Raw genomic sequence first — 22,642 nt, 5'->3', positions numbered from 1 at the left:
TGAGTGTCTGGGGCGATGTTTTAGACACCCATTTATTAAGAACTTGCACGTTGCAATAACACACATAACAACGTAAAATGGATATATAACGACGCGAACACGTATTGTACAACACTAGACATAAAGCAAACGTTTACGTTAGAGATAATATAGGCCCATGGCCATCTCTAATGAGCCGCAAAGCGATAAAGTGCTCCATGTTTTTTTTTTGAAGACACGAACACTTGTGACTTGTGGTAGCTGATCGAATAAAAATAAGAGCCTGAAATGTTCTCATACCGTTCAAACAACAAGTTTAGAAGTCACCGAGGTAGCATTGTATATACGTACATATGTAGATTGTCTTCTAGTTTTTTTTCGTAACAATGAAATGAAAAGTAGTAGCCGTAACGGAGTCATCGTGAGGACTTCTCCTTTTACTTTTATTGCATTTAAGTGGCATAAAAGAAAAAGACAACATGCACACAGCCATAACAAGGCCAATATGTCTATTACCTCATCTTGGTTGAATAATGCTCCAGTGAATTCAGCTACGTTGGCACAAGGACATTCAAAGTAATCAACTTGTCACTCGGTAGTCGAGGGATAGATTCGTGGCCATTGAGCTGGCCCATGCGTTTCGATAGACGTGTACCTATGAGCTTAGTTATACGTGCCTCTTAAGAAGAGTAATGTGATTAAAATTTTTATAAACCTTCTTTACGTCTCTCGTCATGATCATACCGAATATTTTTCAATAACGTATCACTCTTCTGGACTGAAGTAATCTTAGGTAATTCTTCAGATACTTGGGAACATGCGGAAATTGGTACCAATGTGAATGTCTGCTGCAGTGTTGCGATTCCAGTTTGCTCTAGTATCAGATAGAAAATTTGAAGAACATGTATTAAACTTCATTAACAACGTAGTTTGCTTAGGTTGAAACACTCACCCTACTTGGACCGGGAACCGGGCTTAATTGTGGTGGGGACTGAAAAGAATACAGTGCGATTGTTTAGAATTGCCAACGACAGTATCCAAAAAAGCAGCATTATATATATATATATATATATATATATATATATATCTATATATATATATATATATATATATATATATATATATATATATATCATCCCGCTGTTCACAACAGCCACATGACGTCTATGTTTGGGGAAACCGTTTTACCAACGCTGACTATTCGTCAAACTCCCTTGAGTAGACTTGCAGTGATTGTGAACACCCCCTTGTGTTCGCTAAGTAAAAGATTCATTTCTAATTCATAAATTCAAAATACTATCTGACGGAATGAACGAGAGCCTGGGTATGCTTACTTGCATATTGCCTAAGTAAATCATCGTTTTGTCTTACTGGATAGTGTACATTCTTTGCGCGATGTTAACCTTTTGTTTCTTATTACGTACATATAGTAGGTGGCCTTTGTCACTTCACCACTTTAATCGCATTTATTTTCCTCTGCCTGTTTTTTGATATTGTTTTTATCTCTCTAACCTTCTTTTTCTTTTTTAAAAGCTTACTGAATGTTCCTAGGCTGCTATTATCCCGCAGAACTTGTGGCCAAGTGAGGGACGGCGTGCGCAGTTTGTTATTTTGTAGACCTGTTTCATTGCACACAAGTTGTGGGGTATTTAACACGTGCCAACTCACTATTGTACAATGATACGCGTTTTGAGTTGTATATACACTATAGCCACGTGCCTTTGGTGATATATAATCTGTTTCTCAATCTACTAGTAATGACTTAGCCGTGTGATACGCAAAGAAGCGGCTTATATAAGTGCCCTGTGTGGGATCTGTAACCATTCACTCTGACAAAGGGCAGGCCCACCTGCAGAATTGTTAGTAAAACTTGTGTTTTCGCACGTTTGTCGACCTGTTTTTCTACCGCACATATATATATATATATATATATATATATTGTGATGAGCGAGAAAGAGAACAAGGGACAACACCCTATTCTGGGCCAGCTGTTCTTAGTCAGCGTTCTTCTTCCTCTATCTTCCCTTAGCTGCCCACGCGCCGAAGCGCCAGCGTCTTTCTTGGTCATGACACTTGGCCATGACTGCGCGCGCGCGGAGCTGGCGGCAAAGTTTCTGGTGGGTGGGCTTGGCTGCATCATGGTGGTCAGCCCGGACCACAATGCAACATGGATTGACGGTCTGGGGGAAGCATCTCTGGTAGACGGCACTGGCTTCCTCGAGTTGGTCGCTCTTTTGCACGCCACGATGTTTTCTGAAAACGTGCTGTGGACTCAGGCGGCCGGCACTGGCTGCCCCGTTGCGGCCGACGCTCTCGGCCGCGATTTGGTCCCTGTATCTGCCAAATGTAGATCTGGCGGTCGATATAGTGACTGCATCTCGGAGGTCGGCCTTGGCTACGTTGAAACTGGGTGCCAGAGTCTTTCACAAGTCTCTCGGGAGGTCGAGACTGGCTGGATCGTTGTGGTCGGTCTCGGCCATGCAGAGACTCTCTGTGGGAAGCAGCTAAACATGCACCTGACAACGCGCTTTGGACGGGCCGCAAAATCATCGGCAGACGTTGAACTCCGGACGAGGGTAGCCGAAAGAGTATCCCAAAAAACGCGCTGGGTACCTTGGCTTCTACCGGCGCCATCACCGTACGCGGTTCAAGCATAGGCGATGCTGGTGTCTCCACTTGCCTCAGTAAAGGTGATATTTGGGCTGGCTTCTCTAACTGAGCTGTATGAGGACTGGTATCAGCCTCTTCCACTGACATGATGGCATCGTGTACCGGCGCGGGTACTGAGAGCAGCAGTGGCGTGTCGCACCTGCGTCTGACGTCATTCGTAAGACAGGCGGAGAAGCTTTCTGCCGCGCGGCTGGAGGGCTCCGAGGAACCTTCGAGGTGTTGCTCCACTTCAACTCAGTGTGCGAATGGGGTTGCGTCGGGGAAGTGCAATGCAGCACAGTCGAGATGATTCTCTGCAGCTCTTTCGTTGGAGCAACGCCCTTCAAGAGGTCCGACTTCGGTAGCGGCCTCTGGCCGCAGTTGGTTCGGGAACTTCTCTTGTTGTAAGCTGCAGCGCACAGCTGTAGCCTCGAGGTGGAAAGCCTCTGGAGCTTGCTCCTCGATACCGCCCACGTTGGACGGGGTGGTGGTGGAGAGGTGTTAAGGATTACGACCGAAAGCAGCTATGAGCTTGCAGCTCCACTCCGCCCATGACTGCTGCTTCCAGCCTTCATACCGGTGCTACGCCGCTGCACCTTCCCGAAGAAGCTCTACAGCCACGGTCCATTTCTGAGATTCCGCCCAGGCCTGCCGCATTGCTATCGCGTTGACAGTTGCCACCCAGCTGTCGGCGTCGTTCCGGACCCCGTGGAATTCTGGTAGTTTGCACACGGTTGGTGATTGTGAGGTGGCAGGTGGCAACGCAGAGATCACCGACGCGAAGCAGTCGAGCTGCTGTGAGAGCTCGATCAGAGAAGACCGAAGCTGCCTGCGTTGCTCCGGTGTGCTTGCCTAAAGGTCGTATGAGGCAGCTACATTCAACACTGCGTGAATGGCACACAATGCTGACAACATTGTAGGAGCTCACTCGGTGATCAACGCTGTTAGTTCGCTAGTCTCGACGTGGAGTAGCGCAATGGTACACCGCAGGTCCACGGTGCTGTCGGGCGTTAAGCCCGAAGAGTTAGTGGTCGCGGTCGTTGAGTAAGTAGCAATTGCGGCACTCACCCCGGTGAGGTCGACGAGCAGGGAAGCCTGGACAGCTTTTCGTGGTGGCTCGTTTGTTGAAAGAGTACCGCAACGGTAATGTAGGCCATGGAAAGCGTGAGTGGCATTCCCAAGGGACAGGAGCCGGTGCGGGTCACTGCCGTGAAATCGTGGCAGGGTTTCAATCAGGTCATATCTTAGAACCCCAGGGGAGACCTGGATGCTGTGCACAGGTGGTCTGAAGGGTGGCTGAAGCGGGCGGTGAGAACCCATCGCCAAGGAAGTGTGAACGGCGTTCCTTGATGGAGAAGCTCGCGCTGCCGACGAACCTCGAAGACATGTACCGGTGGCTTTCTGCAGAGGGTTCACTTGTCGCATTGCGCTGACGGCAAAATATATAGCCAAGGACGCGTGGACAGCGTCCCTTGTGAAATGGTACCGGTAGCGTGTACTGCAGCCGCCGAGGAGGCCTTGACGCCATCCCCGAACGGTGCTGGCAGTGGCGGCAGGTGAACAGCTACCTAGGAGGCCTTGACGCCGTCCTCAAGCGGCGCTTGTTTTGTTTGTTTGTTTCCCTGTGCAAATGGCTCGTACCCAAAGAAGGGGATGGGCCGATTATAAGGTGAATTTGCCCTAAACTTTCAGCATTGCGTCATTCCTACAAATTTTTTGTAACTTAATTTTGATTTGAAATACCGATATCAAGTTTGCAGAAAAAAAAAGAAGAAAAATAGTGATAAAGCAATTTAGCAAGAAAATCGTTTAGTTGCAGTGATGTTTTCTTGAACGGCGAATAAAACATCCCTGTGGCTGAAACCCAGTGTAGAGGCTCCAAATGAAAAAAGATCAGGTTGTGATAGTTGCAAGCCCAGTCTTTGAAGAGGTGGTGCTAGTATGCGTTGCCTGAATAAATCGAAACGGTGACAATGTAATACAAAATGACTGATCGTTTCCTCTTGATTACAGTAAATGCACATAGGGGAATTCAATATGCCTGATCTATGCAAGTAAAAATTGAGGGAGGTAACGCGGCAACGAAATTTCGTGATGACAACTTCCATAATCCTTGAATTAGTCAGTTCACTGCGCCAAAGAAATAACAAGTGTTTGTACTCTGGAGAAACCGTCAGTGCAGGGTCAGATAAATTTTCCCTGATTTTAAGTGTGCGAAATCGCGCCACCGTAATGTATACTGTATGAGGGAAAATAGGAATTATTGGTGTCGAAAGGGTTGCCTTCGCAAGAGAATCAGCTATTTTGTTTAACAACAAACCTTTGTGCCCTGGTGTCCAGATTAAATGAATACTTCGGAGATTACAGGGGATCAACGATTTAAAAAGTTTCACTGTAGGTGAGTGACCAGATGCGGACAGAGAAGAGTACACTGATAATGAATCAGTTATGACTGCTACGACTGAAATGGAAATATTTACCTTTCGCAAAGCTAACATTATTGTCATGAATTCAGCCAGAAAGACAGGAAGAAAGTCCAGTAAGCGAAGTGAAAATGACCAATCAAGTATGGGGCAATATATTCCAACGCCTGATTTTTCATGTAATTGAGATGCGTCCGTTGCTATAATGACATTTGTTGGCAGAGTACTTAAATGGTCCTGCAATAAACCATTTAAAATGCCTGTAGGTAATAGCTTTGCGTGAGTTGGGAAGATATCATGGTAAACAATTTCTGGAGAATTTTGTTTCTAAGTTAAAGGAATCAGATCACGAACGTGTACATTTAGGGGCTGAAGTAATGATTGAACAAATACTATTTGTGGTTTGGTAAATCTGGGCCAATGCACGGAGAAGAATTGGTCAGGATTGGAAATAAAAATAATTTGTTCAGGGTTAAACGGTGCTTCATATAGTCGTAAAAAGGTCTGCACAGTAAGAATCACTTATCGCGGCTGTCCTGGATAACGAAGCTGGGACGTAAGACTTCTTCTTCGTCGGCTGCGCCATTGTGATGAGCGAGACAGAGAACAAGAGACATACCCGGTCCTGGGCCAGCCGTTCTTATTCTGCCTTCTTCTTCCTCTACATTTCCTTAGCTGCCCACGCGCACAAGCACCAGCGTCTTTCTTGGTCATGACAATATATATATATATATTTATATATATATTTATATATACGAGAACTATATTCAAACGTTGGCATTTACGATGTATAGGGTGAAGTGAACACGTGGACGCAAATTCATGTGACACTACGAAAATTCTGGTGGTCGATCTGGTGGTTGCAATATCTGGAGACCTTCCCTACTCCATTACACCACTCATTTGAAAGCAAATCTATTCAAAAGTTACTATTTTCTTTGAACCTCTCGGAGTGACTGTTCTGGATAAACAGGTCGGTACATTTGCTTTTCTTTATTCTTCATTCGATTATTGCCCGCCATTGCCTAAAGGTATTATAGCAGGGGTTTACTTGCTGCAAACAAACAAGTGTTTATTTGAACTGCACACTTGCTCCGCAAAGAACAGGTTTACTGAGCAATGATTCTGGGGAAGAAGGAGCTTGCGAACTAGTTCATTCTGGTATGGTACAAATGTATATTAGGAGATTATGCTTACGAACATAATGTGGTTGTTGGAGGTACTTCTCGTTTCGATTTCTAGTCTTTGTGCTCTAAATGAGATATAAAAAATTGCATCTTCTCCCGCTAAAGGAACCACGTGTAGATGCGAAGCAGTGGGCGCTTACGCTTAGACTGGCGCCCTCGTTCACGATGACGCTCTTTGCGACGTTGCACAGGAGGTTAATCTGCGGAAGCGCAAAGCACGCAGTGATAAACCGGTGTTTCCATCAAAACAAGCCAACCACTGCTAAGTTGCAATAAAAGACACAACACTTCGATTAGGCGCTGAGACCCGCAGTCTGCTTTTAGTTAACGCGCCGCCTGCAGAAATTTGTTGTTGAACAACACACTGGAAAAATCTCCCACTAGCACTACCATCTCGGTCCCGTTTATATAGGGAACGGTTGTGCAGCGCGAGATATCCGTTTTTTCAAGAAAAAAAATGACAGCCTATGCACGGAGTGATTGATGGCGAGTGGGGCAAAGCATTCCTCTGTCCATTCGTTCTTGCTTCTGTCCGTCCATGTATCTGTCTGTGTGACCGTCCATGCGTCCATCCGCCCGTCTGCGCTTGTGTCTGTTCGTGCGTCCGCCTCTGCGTTCGTCCCTGCATCCGCCCCTGCGTCCGTTCATGCGTCTATCCATGCATCTGTCTGTGTGTCCGTTCGTCCATCTATTCAACACTACAAGTACCACCATCTCGCATCTTTTCATTATATATTCCCCATATAGAAGTAGCGCCATCCAGCGGACGTTCCAAAGAGTAAACGAGAGGTGGCACACGCACACTTTCTTACGGATTGCGCTTCGGGTCTACTTCCCACCTTTAACCACCTCGAGTCCATGGTATATACTAGTTCACTGCATTCATAGCACTGCGGCCCAACGCTTGCTAAACCTTTCTAAAATCAAGAAGGTTACGCCCAACGAGTATAACGTAGCAACCTTTTTCCTGTCAGATAGTGCTCAATGTACAAGCCAATGGCTGCTTATGGAAAATGAGAGACAGGAGAATTCTGCTTTTACTTTCTTAGGGCTTGCGCTTCGTACCTACTTCCCACCTTTAACCACCTTGTCTTTATGGTATAAACTAGTTCACTGTATTCATGGTACTGCGGCTCAACGCTCGCTAAACCTTTCTAAATATAAGGAGGTTACAACCAGCGAGTATAACGTAGCAACCCTTTCTTGTCAGATAGTGCTGAATGTACATGCCGATGGCTTCTAATGGGGATCGCAGCATGCGCGTTAATAAAAGCCGAATGCTCCTGTCTCTCATTCCCCCTTGGCAGCCATTGGCATGTACATTGAGCACTAACTTTTACCGTTCAACAATGCACACAAGAAATCTCTCACCGGCACCACCTTAAAGGTCAAAATGTTAGACTTGTTACACACTAAAACAGATACGAGGGACGAACGGGTGCCGCTATAGGAAGTTTTGCCTCTAAAAGTCACAGCATATCCGCGGAGTGAATGATGATGAGTGGGTCGCAGCTTCGGAGGGGCTTATCAGTTAACCGTGAATCGTCCGTCCGCTGGCCGCGTCGGTCTGTCCGTTCTTCAGTTCGTCTTTGTGTCTGCTCCTCCATCGTTATTTCTGTCTGTTTGTTTGGTCGTTCGTATGTCCGTCTGTCTGTATACCTGTTCATTCATTCCTCCGTTCGTCCATCTTGTGAACACTCCAAATACCGCCCTGTCGCATCTTTTGATCTTGTATTTATGATATGTAAGTGACACCATCCAGTGGACATTCCAAGGAATTAACGAGACATGAATACCTATTACTACTACATACATCGACAGCGCACGACCAACGGCTTAAGGAGCTCCACCCCTAAGAACTTGCTAGCAGATACCGCTTGCGTCGGCTTTGCGAGGTAAGAGAAGGAAGCATAGGCAAGGAGGAAGAGGAAACTTGCATGATCAATGGGCGTTAAACGCCTCATGGAGAGAGAGGGAAAGCCAGTGTAGAGGGGGTGAGAGGAGGTCAGCAGACGCTGGCAGCGTCGGTGTGGTGAGGCGAAAGAGGGGGCAGCATAGGATTGGGGAGAGAAAGGTAGAGGACGCGTTGCGCAGAAGGTGTGTAAAACCTTTTAAAGGGATGTCTCGAGAAAGGAGAGGGTAGAGCAAGCGCCGACGTTACGAAATGAGGCAAGAAGAAGCGTAGGAGAGGAGGGAGAGCCAGAGAGGGCAATTGCCTTTAAGAGTGCTCACGCCGCACACCTGATTGAGCTCGAGCATAACACATTCCGCATCTAAATTTTCAGCCTCAAGTTTTCCGGTCGCGAGGAGCGCCGTGATAAGTTATAAAGAGGTTTGATTTCCGTACAACTTTCGTTCCACCTATTCCTTCGCTTGACGAATGTAGCAGAACAATTTTGTGTCTTTTGCAACTAATCGTATAATTTTTCTTATCAGCGTCTCTGACACCGCGGGCGTATTCGAAATTCGGTCTAACATATTGTCGCAACGCGGGAAACAACAACAATAAACGAGACTTTGTTGCAAAGAGAACAGGCATGGCTGTATTAAAACACAAGAACACAATAGCAGACACGTCATAGTCGTCTCCCTTGGAAAGACAGCAAATCCTGCTCGCGCTGCTCGTTTCGTTCTCCTCTGTTGTGCCGCCGACTATCAATCGAAACATGAGCTTCCCTGCCATGAAAGCTTCGTCCCAATGCTTCATTCGTCATGACGCGGTTATTGCAGTACAAGCTTGCCCGCCGACGCCTGCGCTTGCCTTTCCCTGCCAGAAAAAGCGCACACTATAGCGTGTAGCGACCCTTCCGCTCTTTTTGACTTCCATGCATTTGCGAAGCGCGCGCTGCACGTGAAACGGCTCTCGTTCCACAATTTCACCCCAACAGAAAGGGGGAACTATTGCTGCATCGTCAATTGCCACAATAGCCATGCAAACATGAAGGGGTCGACTCCATCAGTGAATTTCTACCAATTCCCAAACAGATGGTACGAAAAAAATGCAGATGACAGGAATGGATTAAAGCAGTGCGCAGAAAAAAGTACATACCTTTATAATAGATTTCATACAAAGTCAAAACGATTCAATCAACAAACAATGCAAATTGTTTAATCAATAAGTTTTCATAAGTAGCCATCTGCGTGAACTTCTCGTGTGAAATGTTTCTGCGCACACAGATAGACACACTTGCTACTTTCTTTAATGGGGCATTTTGTCATCGTACATGTTCTCATAGAATTCGATTCATATGCAGTACTTGTTTTATTTTGTTAGTGTAAGGCGTTACTAACAGGATCACGGAAAACCCTTAATCGTATACTCATTTTAAGACTTCTTGTACATTCTATACTTGAAGATGATAAAAAAATTATTATTATCTGGCGCACTACAGGTATGCGCAATGTTGATCACCATAGAATACCTAATAAAAATCTCTAACGTAGAAACGTTGTTGTGAACGGCACGATCTAATCACTGCCACAACCTTATTTTGCTTAGGTGGAACCGTCATGCTGTGAGGGCAGCCAGATCAGCACAAAATTTTGTGGAGCAGGCTGTGCCGCAAGGTATTACTCAAGAAGACCCAGCAATGCAAGATGAAGAGAACTCTGTTTTCCTCGATGTCTATGACCAGCTTTAGAGTGATTTGGAATCGCTAGAGACGCCTGTGGTGCAACTACATTTGCCACTGGAGATGCGAAGCTCCCGCTTCAGTGGGCAGGACCAGGACAACTACGAAAAAAATAAAATATGCATTAGCCGTTGTTCCACGTCCATTGGCCGATACAGTGAACTAGTTGTTACTGAGTGTCTAGGTGCAGCCCATACAACACGGTGCATTTTAGATAGTGACAGAGATAAAATGCATTTATAGCAATGTGCTTTTCCCCCGCAGATTATACACACACAAAAAAGTCTCTCCGAAAGCTGGGCGCTCATCATGGGTATGCACGCTGTTCGTGAAATCGAATTACCCACGACGAGACCGGTGATAATGCAAGGAAGGACACGCGAGATAGATGTCAATTTTAAGTGTGAATACACTTTATAAGCGACCCCAAACCATACACCGCCTTCAGCGGCGTCCGCAGTCTTCTCTCTCTATCTTTAAAAGAAAGAGGACTTGGGGGGCCGCAGCGCGACGCTCTACCGAATAAGCCACGGACGCGACGCTGATATCGGTGTCAGTAACGTGCCTTATACCCCCTCCCCCTTCGCTCGCTCCTCCGCTTTCCTCGCTCGCTGCAGCTGCGCGCGCACCCCTCTCTCTCGCGTGCCCGCCTTCTCTCTCAGTCTCCCGTCGAGAGCGGGTCGTGAGGGGGAGTAAAGTTAAAATCCGTTGGCATTCGCCAGTGATTTAACGTAAACTCCCCAGTGTGATCAAATTGCGAATCCCAGGAACCATTACACCATAAAGGCACCATAGTGTGATTATAACTATAATAGTGCGAATTTATAAATACCCCTCATAGCATCACCCCGTGTATTCGCACTTAACCATGTTCACCCTCGGGGAAATGCTTGGGAGTTTTTTTTGTTGTGGGTCAGAAAGAAGCCCCAAATAGACCATTTACTTTTTAAGTGCTGTGTATGTACCGCACGATAACATGGATGCATGCTAGTAAATTAGAGTATCCCAACTAATAGCAGTCACAGAGCAAGAACCGCTTAACCTAAAGCACGAGAAGTGGCCTTACCCATGCATCCAGTAACAAAGGTAGTGAATGGTACACACAGCAAACCAAATTAAACAGGTAAATATTTATGAACGTACAGAAAGTTGTAGTCACCTCTAACTTCACGTCATAACCAGCGTCGTCTTTAACTTGCGAAAAGCACTTCGCTCTGACGAGGGAGGCGTCGTCTGCTACATGGCTGAGCAGACGCTGCCCTTTTACCAAATTGCTGCCACGAAAAAAAAAGTGGCAGCATATCCACGGAGTGAATGATGGAGAGTGGGGCGAAGCATTCGTCCGTCCATGCGTCCGTCTGTGTGACCGTCCATGCGTCTGTTCGTGCGCCCGTCTCTGCGTTCGTTCATGCCTCCATCCATGCATCTGTGTGTCCGTTCGTTCATCTATTCAACACTCCAAGTCCCACCATCTCGCATCTTTTTATCATATATTCGCCATATAGAAGCACCGCCATTCAGTGGACATTCCAAGGACTAAACGAGAGGTGGCACACGGACACTTTCTTACGGCTTGCGCTTCGGGTCTACTTCCCACCTTCAACCACCTTGAGTTCATGGTATATACTAGTTCACTGTATTCATGGCACTGCGGCCCAATGCTCGCTAAACCTTTCTAAAACCAAGGAGGTTACGCCCAGCGAGTATAACGTAGCAACCTTTTCCTTTCAGATAGTGCTCAATGTACATGCCAGTGGCTGCTAATGCGAATTGAGAGACAGGAGGATTCAGCTTTTAATTTCTTACGGCTTGCGCTTCGTATCTGCTTCCCCCCTTTATCCACCTCGAATTCATTCATGGTATATACTAGTTTATTGTATTCATGGCCCTGCGGCTCATTGCTCGCTAAACCTTTCTGAAACTAAGGAGGTTACGCCCAGCGAGTATAATGTAGCAACCCTTTCTTGTCCGATAGTGCTCAATATATTTGCCAATGGCTGCAAATGAGGATCACAGCGTGCGCGTTGACTGAAAGCCAAATGCTCCTGTCTCTCATTCCCCATTAGCAGCCATTGGCATGTACATTGAGCACTATTTTTTATTGTTAAACAACGCACAGAAGAAATCTCTCACCGGCACCACCTTGGAGGTCAAATGTTATACCTATTTCGGGTATGTGCCACTGGTGGTTACGTTCTACGAGGGACGCCCAAGCCACTCCATAAGGAGCTTCGCCCCTAAAAATGTCAATTGCGGCGATCCTATTAAGCGCTGACAGAAGCGTATACATCATAACCACGCGCGACGCGTAACATTCAGAAACACGTGCAGAACGCGTGCAGCGTGCAAGCAAAGCAACGCGTTTTCAAAGTATGTTGAAGGGGACAGCAGAGGGGTTAACACTCGAGTAACCAGTTTTCACCCCACATTGACCGACAGCGCACGGCACTGCAGCGCCTCCCTCGGCGTGCTTGTCCTCTATACTTAAATGGGCTGTTTCTTTCTTGAGATTTGGTTGCGAACATTTTGGATTCAGCTCAATCTAACTCAGTGCCCGACCAGCTGTAATACTGACGTCACCTACGTGAGCAGACCATGGGCAGTGAGATCATAGTGTAACTATGAAGTACTTTGTTGTAGGTAAGTTTTCACCATGGTATTTTTATCTCATATTAAGCTGCAATTATTTGAAATTTTTGTCGTAAAAAACACATGGACACAATAATTTGGATTGGAGTTCAACTTCCACGTGGATTATCAAGTGATAAGGCAGTCCAACTCGATTTCCAGTTGTGACATACGAAGATCTTGGTCCCACTTCAATTTCCTATAAAGAAGACGATCATTGGCAAACAACTGTAACCACGATTCATTGCCCACATTATCATTATTCATATAAAGTAAATCAAAACCGACCCTGAGACGAACGTGTGCGAGACTCCTGAAGTCAATTCAGTGTACGGTGACCTCTTGGTGTTCTAAACAACAAATTAGTGATGATGAGACAAATAGTTTTTATTTCATACGAGTGCACTTGAGTTTATATAAATGTGTTAGGTTCACTGGTCATGCGACGCAGTGCCAAACGTTTTAAAAAAGTCTCAAAAGCACAATTTGTTTCAGTTAACCTACAACTGCTAACTTGTAAAAAAAACAAGTAGTTGAGCTGTACCTGAAAGACATTTGCGAAGCCCGCGGTACTCTTCCGCGACATCATTATTTGTTATAAGGCACATAATGACGGTATGTACACTAGTCAAAATATTTTGCATGAGATGAATGCTACTGATATGGGCATATTGAACACAACTGGTGTCGATCCCAAGTCATGAACCATCAGGTAGAACATCTGAGGATAATAGTTTCTGATGTACAGATAAACGTTTACCGTAATAAGTATAGCGTCCTGATTTTAAATATCTGGCGATATGCCATCTGGACCATTTGCTTTGGTTTTTCTAGGTCTTTTAAAAGAGCTGCTACATCTTTCACACTTTATTACACTTCTTTCATCGGTCAAACTGAGCTTGAATGAAGAGTTGGGCAAGGTTCGCATTTGGGTATCAATAGAAATGTAGAGTAGGTATTCAAACACGTGGTCTTTAGGTATAATCTATAAAAATTTGTGATGACGTTTATTGAACCACAGAAGTGGCAACTATGTAGCAACAAATAATGGCCGTACGACAAGTCTGGCAAAGGCGGCCCAGGTTCTCGTGCAATCAGAGCACGGGGTTTTTCGTTCTCATTGGAAGGCGCATACTCGTTAGTGCGTATGCTCCACTACAATAACCCCAGGGTGAAGAGTAGCCATCCTGGCGACTCATGGAGTAGGCACAATGAGGGGGTCATAGTAGGGCTTGAGGCCGTCGACGTGCACGGTCTCGCGTCCTCGACGGCGCAAATCTGGCGATTGTGTTAGGGGCTCGATGATGTAATTCACCGGCGAGGTTGCGTCAATGACACGGTATGGACCATGGTACTGGGCCAGAAGTTTTGAAGACAGGCCAAGAACGTGCGGGGGCACCCAAAGCCACACGAGGGAGCCAGTACAAAACGTAGGCGCTATGTGATGAACGTCGTCATGTCGGGTTTTTTGTAGACCTTGAGCCTCACTTGTCATAGACCGAGCCAACTGAAGGCAGTCTTCAGCGTAGCGTGTCAGATGATCGATGCTGGCAATAATCCACCGGATTTCAGAGCGACTATATGGAAGGGGGCCATAGAGATCGATACTAACGCGGTCGAATGGGCGAGCCGGGCTTGGGAGTGGCTGTAACATGCCAGTAAGGTGCCGCGAAGGTGCCTTGTTCTGTTGGCAAGTGGTGCAAGACTGAACGTATTTCTGCACAAAGCGATACATTCCTCGCCAGTAATAATCTTGGCGCAGCCTTTCGTAGGTTTTCAGGACACCTGCGTGAGCGCTTTGGGGTCTGCATGGAAATTCTTGCAGATGTCAGAGCGCATATGAGTTGGGACAGCAAGGAGCCACTTCAGACCACCAGGCATGTAGTTGTGGCGGTACAGAATGCTGTCTCGCACGGAAACGTGGGCTGCTTGTCGGTGTAGCGCTCTCGTGAAAGGGACAGCAGACGGATCGGTAAGGTAGTCGAGTAACAATGCAAGGTATGGATCTTTACGCTGCTCCAAAAGCATGTCAGTGGTGTCTATTGGTGACAAGGTGGTAAAAAGGGGTGACAGAGAAGCCACATCTGGGGTTAATGGCGATCGCAAAAGTGCATCGGCATCCGCATGGTTGCGACCGGAACGATATACTACACGGATGTCGCATTCTTGCAATCGAAGTGCCCAACGTCCCAGGCGTCCGGAAGGGTCTTTCAATGTGGACAGCCAACTGAGAGCGTGGTGGTCTCTGACCACGTCGAAAGGACGGCTGTAAAGGTACGGGCGAAACTTCGTCAAGGCCCAGATTATGGTCAAACACTTCTTCTCTGTCACGGAGTAATTCAATTCAGCCTTTTTGAGAGCGCGACTTGCATAGGCGACTACGTATTCGGCTTGGGTACCTTTCCGTTGTGCCAAAACTGCACCGAGACCGATGCCACTTGCTTCGGTGTGAATTTATGTGGCAGCAGCGGGATCGTAGTGACGAAGAATAGGTGGTGAGGTCAGCAGGCGGCGCAGCTGGTGAAATGCGTCGCCACATGCAGGTGACCATGCAGATATACCTTTACTGTTGGAAAGCAGACTCGTGAGAGGTGCGATGATGGATGCGAAGTTGCGCACAAAGCGACGAAAGTAGGAGCAGAGACCGACGAAACTTCTTAGGGCTTTCAGTGATGTGGGCAACGGGATGTCAGCGACAGCTCGAAGCTTATCGGGATCCGGAAGACCACCGTCTTTTGTGATGACATGTCCCAAGATGGTTAGTTTTCGTGCTGCGAAGTGGCACTTCTTGGAGTTAAGTTGCAGGCCTGCAGAAGTTAGACACGTCAGAATCTCGTGAAGGCGAAAAAGATGTGTCGGGAAATCACATGAAAAGACTACGATGTGATCCAGGTAACACAAGCAAGTTTTCCACTTGTGGGCCCGCAATATGGTATCTATCATGCGTTCAAACGTCGCAGGCGCGTTGCAGAGCCCAAATGGCATGACTTTGAACTCATATAGGCCATCTGGCGTTACAAAGGCTGTTTTAAGGCGATCACATTCAGCCATTGGCACCTGCCAATATCCAGAACGCAGATCCAAGGATGTAAAGTACTCGGCACCTTGTAAACAGTCAAGAGCGTCGTCTATTCATGGTAGCGGGTAGACATCTTTCTTCGTAATCCTTTTTAAGCGGCGATGGTCCACGCAAAATCGAATGGTGCCATCTTTTTTCTTTTCCAGAACCACGGGTGATGACCAAGCGCTTTGAGAAGGCTGTATGAACCAAGGTTTAAGCATATCGTCCACTCGCTCAATAATGACGCGGCGCTCTTCGGCGGAAACGCGGTAAGGACGTTGTCGCAGAGGCGAATGTGAGCCGGTGTCAATAGTATGAGTGATAGTCGTGGTGCGGCCCAAAGCAGGTTCTTGAAAGTCGAAAGAAGAGCGAAACTTGTTAAGGAGAGCAACAAGTTGGCGGCGATGCGAGAGGGGAAGGTCTGCGTCAATAGCATTGTCGAAGGCTGACAAACTTGATCGCTCAGACGCATGAGTGAATGCGGCAATGTGACATGGCGTTTCGTCGGGAAGAATAATATCATTGATATGGTCGACGAGTTGCACATATCCCAATGTTTCACCACGAAGTGGTGAAACGTTGGGATATGTGCAACCCGGCGACCATCTCAAAAAAAAGTGGGCTGTCAAAGAAAGTGGGCTGACGGGCCTGTCAAGCTGCTTGTATGCAGCTTTTGTCGTCAGCCTTTCAATGTATTTACGATAAATAAATAAAATAAATTTTTGAGTATCAAGTAAGCCAATGGGGTAGTTCCAGTGGTTGGTAACCAGCATTACGGTTAAACCAGACGCAAACGTAAGAACGGCAAGTTGGAGAACGATGCACTTGCGTTCATAACGTCGTCACATTTGCGTTCATAACGTTATCACAATAAACGTCATCACATTTGGTGGAGGCTGCTGAGATCACCAAGCAGACCTGGAGCTCCGCTCTCGCAAGTTGCCCGACAGACCACCGCGAGACATGACTGAAGCAGTCGCCAACCAGCCCATCCCAGTCCAGCCAGCACCACCGCCTCTCCCGTCTACCTGCCCCGGCGCTACTCGCCAGCGGGACCCACCAATCTTCAGCGGCAGTGCTGAGCAAGACGTCGAAGACTGGCTCTCCTTGTACGAACGCGTCAGCGCCAGCAATAAGTGGGACGACGAGACTAAGCTCGCCTATGTTATCTTCAACTTGGCAGACGTAGCTAAGCTTTGGTTTACCAACCACGAAACCGCCGTCGCCAACTGGTCCTTCTTTAAGACACTCGTGACTGAAGCGTTCGGCCGACCAGAGGTTCGCAAGCTCCGCACTGACCAGCGCCTGCGCCACCGAGCCCAGCAGCCTGGCGAGACGTTTGCTAGATACATAGAAGACGTGCTCGACCTCTGCAGGCATGTGAACTCATCTATGCCCGAAGAAGAGAAAATTTGGCAGATTCTCAAAGGCATCGAGGATGGCGCATTCCAGATGTTGCTAGCAAAAAGCCCGACCACAGTGGCAATCCTCGTAAGGCTTTGCCAGAGCTTTGATAAATTGCGCCGTCAGCGTTCTATCGCCCGACAGAGTGTCCCACCGCCAGATTCAATCTCGGCCGTCGCACTCGCAAATGCCAACGCCCGCCAAGAAAGTCTGTCCAACCAGATCAAAGACTTCATCAGGGAGGAAATCACCCGACAGCTCTCAATGCTGCCGCATAGCGTCGCGCTCACCGCAAGCCTGCCTTCGACACTGCAGCAGGCCATACGCACTGAAATTTCCGATGTCCTCCCTACAGTGCAGGCCCCTTACCCAGCATATCCACCAAATGAGATGACGTTTATTGAACCAGAGAAGTCGCAACGATGTCGCAACGAATAATGGCCGTACGACAAGTCTGGCAAAGGCGGCCCAGGTTCTCGTGCAATCAGAGCACGGGGGGGTTTTTCGTTCTCTTTGGAAGGCGCATACGCGTTAGTGCGTATGCTCCACTACAACTTGTTGATTACAAAACAAAAATATTTTTTGCCCAACGTGGTTGTCTAGTGGCTAAGGTACTCGGTGACCCGCAGGTCGCGGGATCAAATTCCGGCTGCGGTGGCTGCATTTCCGATGGAGGTGGAAATGTTGTAGGCCCGTGTCATCAGTTTAGGGTGCACGTTGAACAACCCCGGTTGTAGAAATTTACAGCCCTCCACTACGGCGTCTCTCATAATCTTATGGTGCTTTTGAGACGTGAAACCCCACATAATAATAAAGCAATCAATAAAAATAATTGACCAATAAGATTGCAAATAACATTACAAAAATACCATTAAAAAGACATTAGGTCTGTGAAAGTTTGAAACGTAGACAATAAATGCGGAGGTATAGATCAGTCTCCCAGTAGAAAACACTTAATAACATGATAAGCGTCCTCGAACCAGTACCGGCCACTTGGAAAATAGCAAGAAAATACAAAGTTGATCCCTCCGTCAGAGGATCAGGAATAACACGAAAATAAAGTAACGTTTATTTCCGACATATCAAGTCGCAGAGCCTTAAGCGAAACGTTGTCGGAGACCTATTGAGAGAGCTAAAGACAAGTGAAACTTGTATTCGCAGAGAGGTTTACTGTGGGCCATAGACAAGCTATACTGAAGATTGTTTTTTTTTTGCAAGATGAATTGTCGTGGTTTTTATTAATGTTTCGTTCTTGTTGATTATAGTTGTTATAAGTAATTGTTCAGATTGTGTGCGCCATGCGCAATGAACCCTTTTCGAGAAAAGGCGCCATTAGTGCTGCGGACGCGAACTACAGTCTGCCGCCATTGTGAGGGCACCACAGCCGACGACGCAGGCCGTGTCACGTCTGCACTAATAACGCGCGTTCTGTCTCACGGCCTTCGCAATGGATTTCAGAGCAATGGCAGCGTTTCTCCGCAGTTGCATGGCTTGCAGTCAGGAACCCAACGGGGATTATTGGCAGGGTCGCAGCGACAAAACGTTGCGGCGGTGGGAGGTGGAAGCAGATGCACTGCGAAGGCCGTCGGGATGAAGTTCAGAGCAATGGTAGCGTTTCTCTGCAGTTAGAGCCACTGCTTAACACGAGGGGCGCAGTGACCCTGCCATAGGTAAAAGCGCGTTAGCCTACTGCTTGACGTCTGAAGATCTTTCTTTTTTTTTTGTCCATTGCGCATCTGCTTTTGCATGACTTGCAGTCACGAACGCAACGGGGAGCAATGGCAGGGTCGCCGCGACAACACGATGCTGCGGTGGCAGGTGCAAACAGACGCACTGCGAAGACCGTAAGACGGAACGCTCGCGTGCCTTTCCAGTCCGGTCTTGTCTGTTTGTCCCAGCGACACGAATGCTCGTTTCTTGCAGCGCACGGAGACACATCTTGTGTTCCTGCAGGACGTGGGCCACGTCGGGAAGTCACGCCGATAACAGTCTGTTGCTCGCCGGATTCATGCATTGTCAGTCATAACAAGCCAAACTTCTCGTCCAACCAGTTGAAGGGTACAAAATATTGCTCATTGTGCAACGGAAGCCCCTCCGAAAGCTTATCGGAGAGCACTAGGATGTTGTTCAAGCTAGAAAGTGCTGCGATTGCAGCGGATGATATAGAGAATTAGCCGCCAACGCAAACATCACAGCACTCACGAATTTGACAGGTTGCTATCCATGCCCTCATGATGGCGCAAGCTATCTCACATTCCTTTGCGAAGCGGAACCAAAAAAGGCTCCCTGTCAGGTGGCGAATTTATGAAAAGGGTCTGTTGGTACCAGTACAATTTCCCGCTTTAGTGTTGCGAGTCCAGTTGGCGCTAGTACCAGGAAGACCATGTGAGGAACATTTTTGTGACTTCAATATCAACAATATTTATCTTGGGATGAAACACTTACCCAACCTGGGCCTGGAATGACGCCTAAATGCAGTGGTGACTGAAATGAGTAGAGCATAATACTTTAAATTTAGTGATGTCTGTATCTGAAAATCAGGGTTGTATATTTCAGGTTCATAGCAGTATTTAAAATATTACCGTAAGAATCGTGGTGTCACCAAATACCGAATGCACGTTTTCTGGAAATGTATGTACTTCACCATTGCGTGTATATGAACAGTACAACCTTCAAATTGAAGCGGTAGAAGCATTACAGTAGCCTTTGAAAGTATATTAGTGTTCCTCTGGCTGCATTGCTGCACTGTTAGTAGAGTTTTCTATAGGCAAATAATTCTGCCTGATTGGCAGCGCCACCCTTCAGTTTCTTAATTATGCAAAATATGCTTGTTCAGTTGTTTTCATGTACGTGATTTTCCCTTGATAATCTAACACATTTATTCCTGTTACAACTCTGTCAATCGCAGATACTGGTTCTGCATTATGAAAATGTCTTTTCGTTTGCGTCGTTCAATAGGTTCCTGTCATATAAAAATACAGTTTGTATAGCTCGATCTGGTATGCTCAAGAAGTGTTCAGCAAAGCATCTGTCTGCTTAATAGCTACGAACTTTCCGAAAAGCTAGATACGGCACACATCGAGAAACAATTCTTTATTTTATTGAAACTTCATAATTGTTTACATCAAGCTTGGAAAACAGGTTCAAGGAAACACAGCCACCTCGGTTTTCTTAGCTCAGTGACCTGAACATTGTCAGAAATTTCATTGGCACTTTTTTGTTCTGCTTACTGACGATACTGGCCTATAGACATTGGTATTGGGTCACATTACAGTAAGCTTACGACGATATCAAAAATATTTACTCATGTAGGCTTCCTTGGTGTAAGGAATCAGCCAAATTACACAAAGAATTTAGTTCTCACTGTATTATTGAATATTAGATTTTTAAAGAACGATAACTTCATTCTCAGACACAACGAAATTCATTTTTTATGATATTTATACTTATCTAGATGCAATATTCTAATCTTTATTCTAAAAGTGGTCAGTGTAAACACCATCACATGTTTGTGCGGCCGCGAACACCAGGATAAATAACGCCTTTTTCTGAAGTGTTCGAAACCCGACTGTGATAAGTGACGTTCGTGAAAGTTCAAGGTGCACGCCATTACAAGAGTTGGAAACAGACAACGACGAAGGTGGCATGAGTACTGGGCTGGAAAGGAAAAAGAAGGAGGAAAAAATGGCTTCCGTCCGTCCATGCGTCCGTCTGGGTGATAACCCGTGCGTTCATGCGACCGTCCGTGCGTGCGTCTGTTCGGGCGTCCGCACTTCCATCCATTTGTCCGTCCCTGCGTTCGTCCTTGCATCTGCCCCTGCGTCCGTCCATGCGTTCATTCATCCATGCAGCCATACGTGCGTCCATCCATGCATCTCTCTGTGTTTCCATTCGTCCATCTAGTCAACACTCCAAGTGCCACCATCTCGCATCTTTTCTTCATATATGCGTCTGTCTGTGTGACCATTCGTGCGTCCATTCACTCGTCCGTGCGTGCGTCTGTTCGTGCATCCACACGTCCATCCGTGAGTCCGTCCCTGCGTTCCTCCATGCATCCGCCCCTGTGTCCGTCCATGCGTTCATCCGTCCATGCAGCCATCTGTGCCTCCGTCCATGCGTCTGCATGTGTGTCCGTTCGTTCATCAATTCAGCACTCCAAGTGCCACCATCTCAATCTTTTCGTTATATATTCCGCATAAAGAAGCACCACCATCCAGCGGACATTCCAAGCAGTAAACGAGAGGTGGCACACGTACACTTTCTTATGGCTTGTGCTTCGCGTCTACTTCCCACCTTTAACCACGTCGAGTTCATGGTATATACTAGTTCACGGTATTCACGGCACTGTGGCCCAACGCTCGCTAAACTTTTCTAAAACCAAGGAGGTTACGCCCAGCGAGTACAACCTAGCAACCCTTTTTTGTCAGATAGTGCTCACTGTACATACCAATGGCCGCTAATTGGGAATGAGCGACAGGATAATTCGGCTTTTAGTTAACGCGCATGTTGCGAATTTTAAACTGTTCACCAACGCACAGGAGAAATCTCCCACCGGCACAACCTTGCAGGTCAAAGCGTAAGACTGGTTACGCACTACGACTACAACGAGGGACTAACGGGTGCTGCTTTAAGAAGCTTCGACCCTAAGAGTAGGGTGGAGGTGGTAGTGAAGGGACGAGACAAGAAACGAGGAAGACGGGGCTCGCTTCTCAGCTGTTGGGTTCGGGACCTGAGCCTGGAAACAGCTGAGCCCTTGCTACCTGCTGCGTACTACCTGCAACGGCCGTGCGTCGCTAAGGTGCTGCGGCTTCAATGCATCCTAGGCCCGAGGACACGCGGAGCTGTCGGCCGACTGGCGCGAAATCCAGCGGAAGTGTCCAGCCGGAAAGCGGCTACGGTTACGGTACCTACCCTTCAAGTAGCCGCATGGTCTACTGTGGGAGCAATGCGGAGCTGTCGGGTTTACTGCCACGAGACCCAGCGGCGGTGGCCGGCCGGGACACGGCTATAGTGGTGGTGCCTACCCTTCAAGTAGCCGCCTGGTATACTATGCATCCAACGCGGAGCTGTCCAGCTATGGGCACGAGTTCCAGTTGAGGTGTCCGGCCAGGATGCCCCTATGGTGGCAGTGTCTACCCTTCATGTAGCCGCCTGGTCTACCGTGCAAGCAACGTGGAGCTGCCGGACTATGGGCACACTTTATAGCGGAGGGCACAAGTTCCAGCGGCCGGGATGCAGCTACGATGGTAGTGCTTACACTTCAAGTAGCCGCGTGGTTGACCATGCGGCCAACGTGATCCAGCTCAAGAAGTACCTACGAGCTCTGGTGAGACCAGCCTCGTTTCTTTTGTTCATGTTATTATGAGGGACTGTTGGGTTAGGACTGCGGTAGTGCAAGAAGACAGTGAAGGACTTCACATAGTCTGTCCATGTTATGTGTGCTACTTTTTGTGTATTTAATGTGTGGTGTACAAACGGCCTCGTATTTTCGTTGGCGTCTGTGGCGACGTCTCGGACACCCATTCACTAGAAAGTTGCACTCTGCAATAACTCGCATAGCAACTTAACATGGACATATAACGACGCGAACGCGTATGGCACAACACTAGACTTAGAGCAAACGTTTACGTTGGAGAAAATATAGGCCCATCGCCATCTATAATAAGCCGCAAAGAAATG

The 22,642-nt window shown here is 47.2% G+C and overlaps 1 protein-coding gene across 5 annotated transcripts in view; it reads right to left on the bottom strand.

Moving 5' to 3' along the window:
* The window catches only part of LOC142765408 (uncharacterized), a 228,458-nt gene that overhangs the window by 138,993 nt on the left and 66,823 nt on the right, over positions 1-22,642 (bottom strand). For 3 of the 5 annotated variants that reach the window (XM_075866375.1, XM_075866377.1, XM_075866376.1), the window contains exons 7-8: positions 19,409-19,447; positions 932-970 (exon numbers count right to left, since the gene is read on the bottom strand). The exons of 1 other annotated variant lie outside the window; for it this stretch is intronic. In XM_075866375.1, coding sequence (XP_075722490.1) covers positions 932-970; positions 19,409-19,447 — 78 coding nt within the window. The remainder of the gene's footprint in view (positions 1-931; positions 971-19,408; positions 19,448-22,642) is intronic. One more of the 5 variants, XM_075866378.1, reaches the window with a different exon arrangement.

This window comes from Rhipicephalus microplus, chromosome 6 (genome assembly GCF_043290135.1).
Source record: "Rhipicephalus microplus isolate Deutch F79 chromosome 6, USDA_Rmic, whole genome shotgun sequence".
NCBI lineage: Eukaryota > Metazoa > Arthropoda > Arachnida > Ixodida > Ixodidae > Rhipicephalus > Rhipicephalus microplus.
The sequence above is the reverse complement of the archived record's forward strand: the minus strand, read 5'-3'. Positions and strand labels throughout refer to the sequence as shown.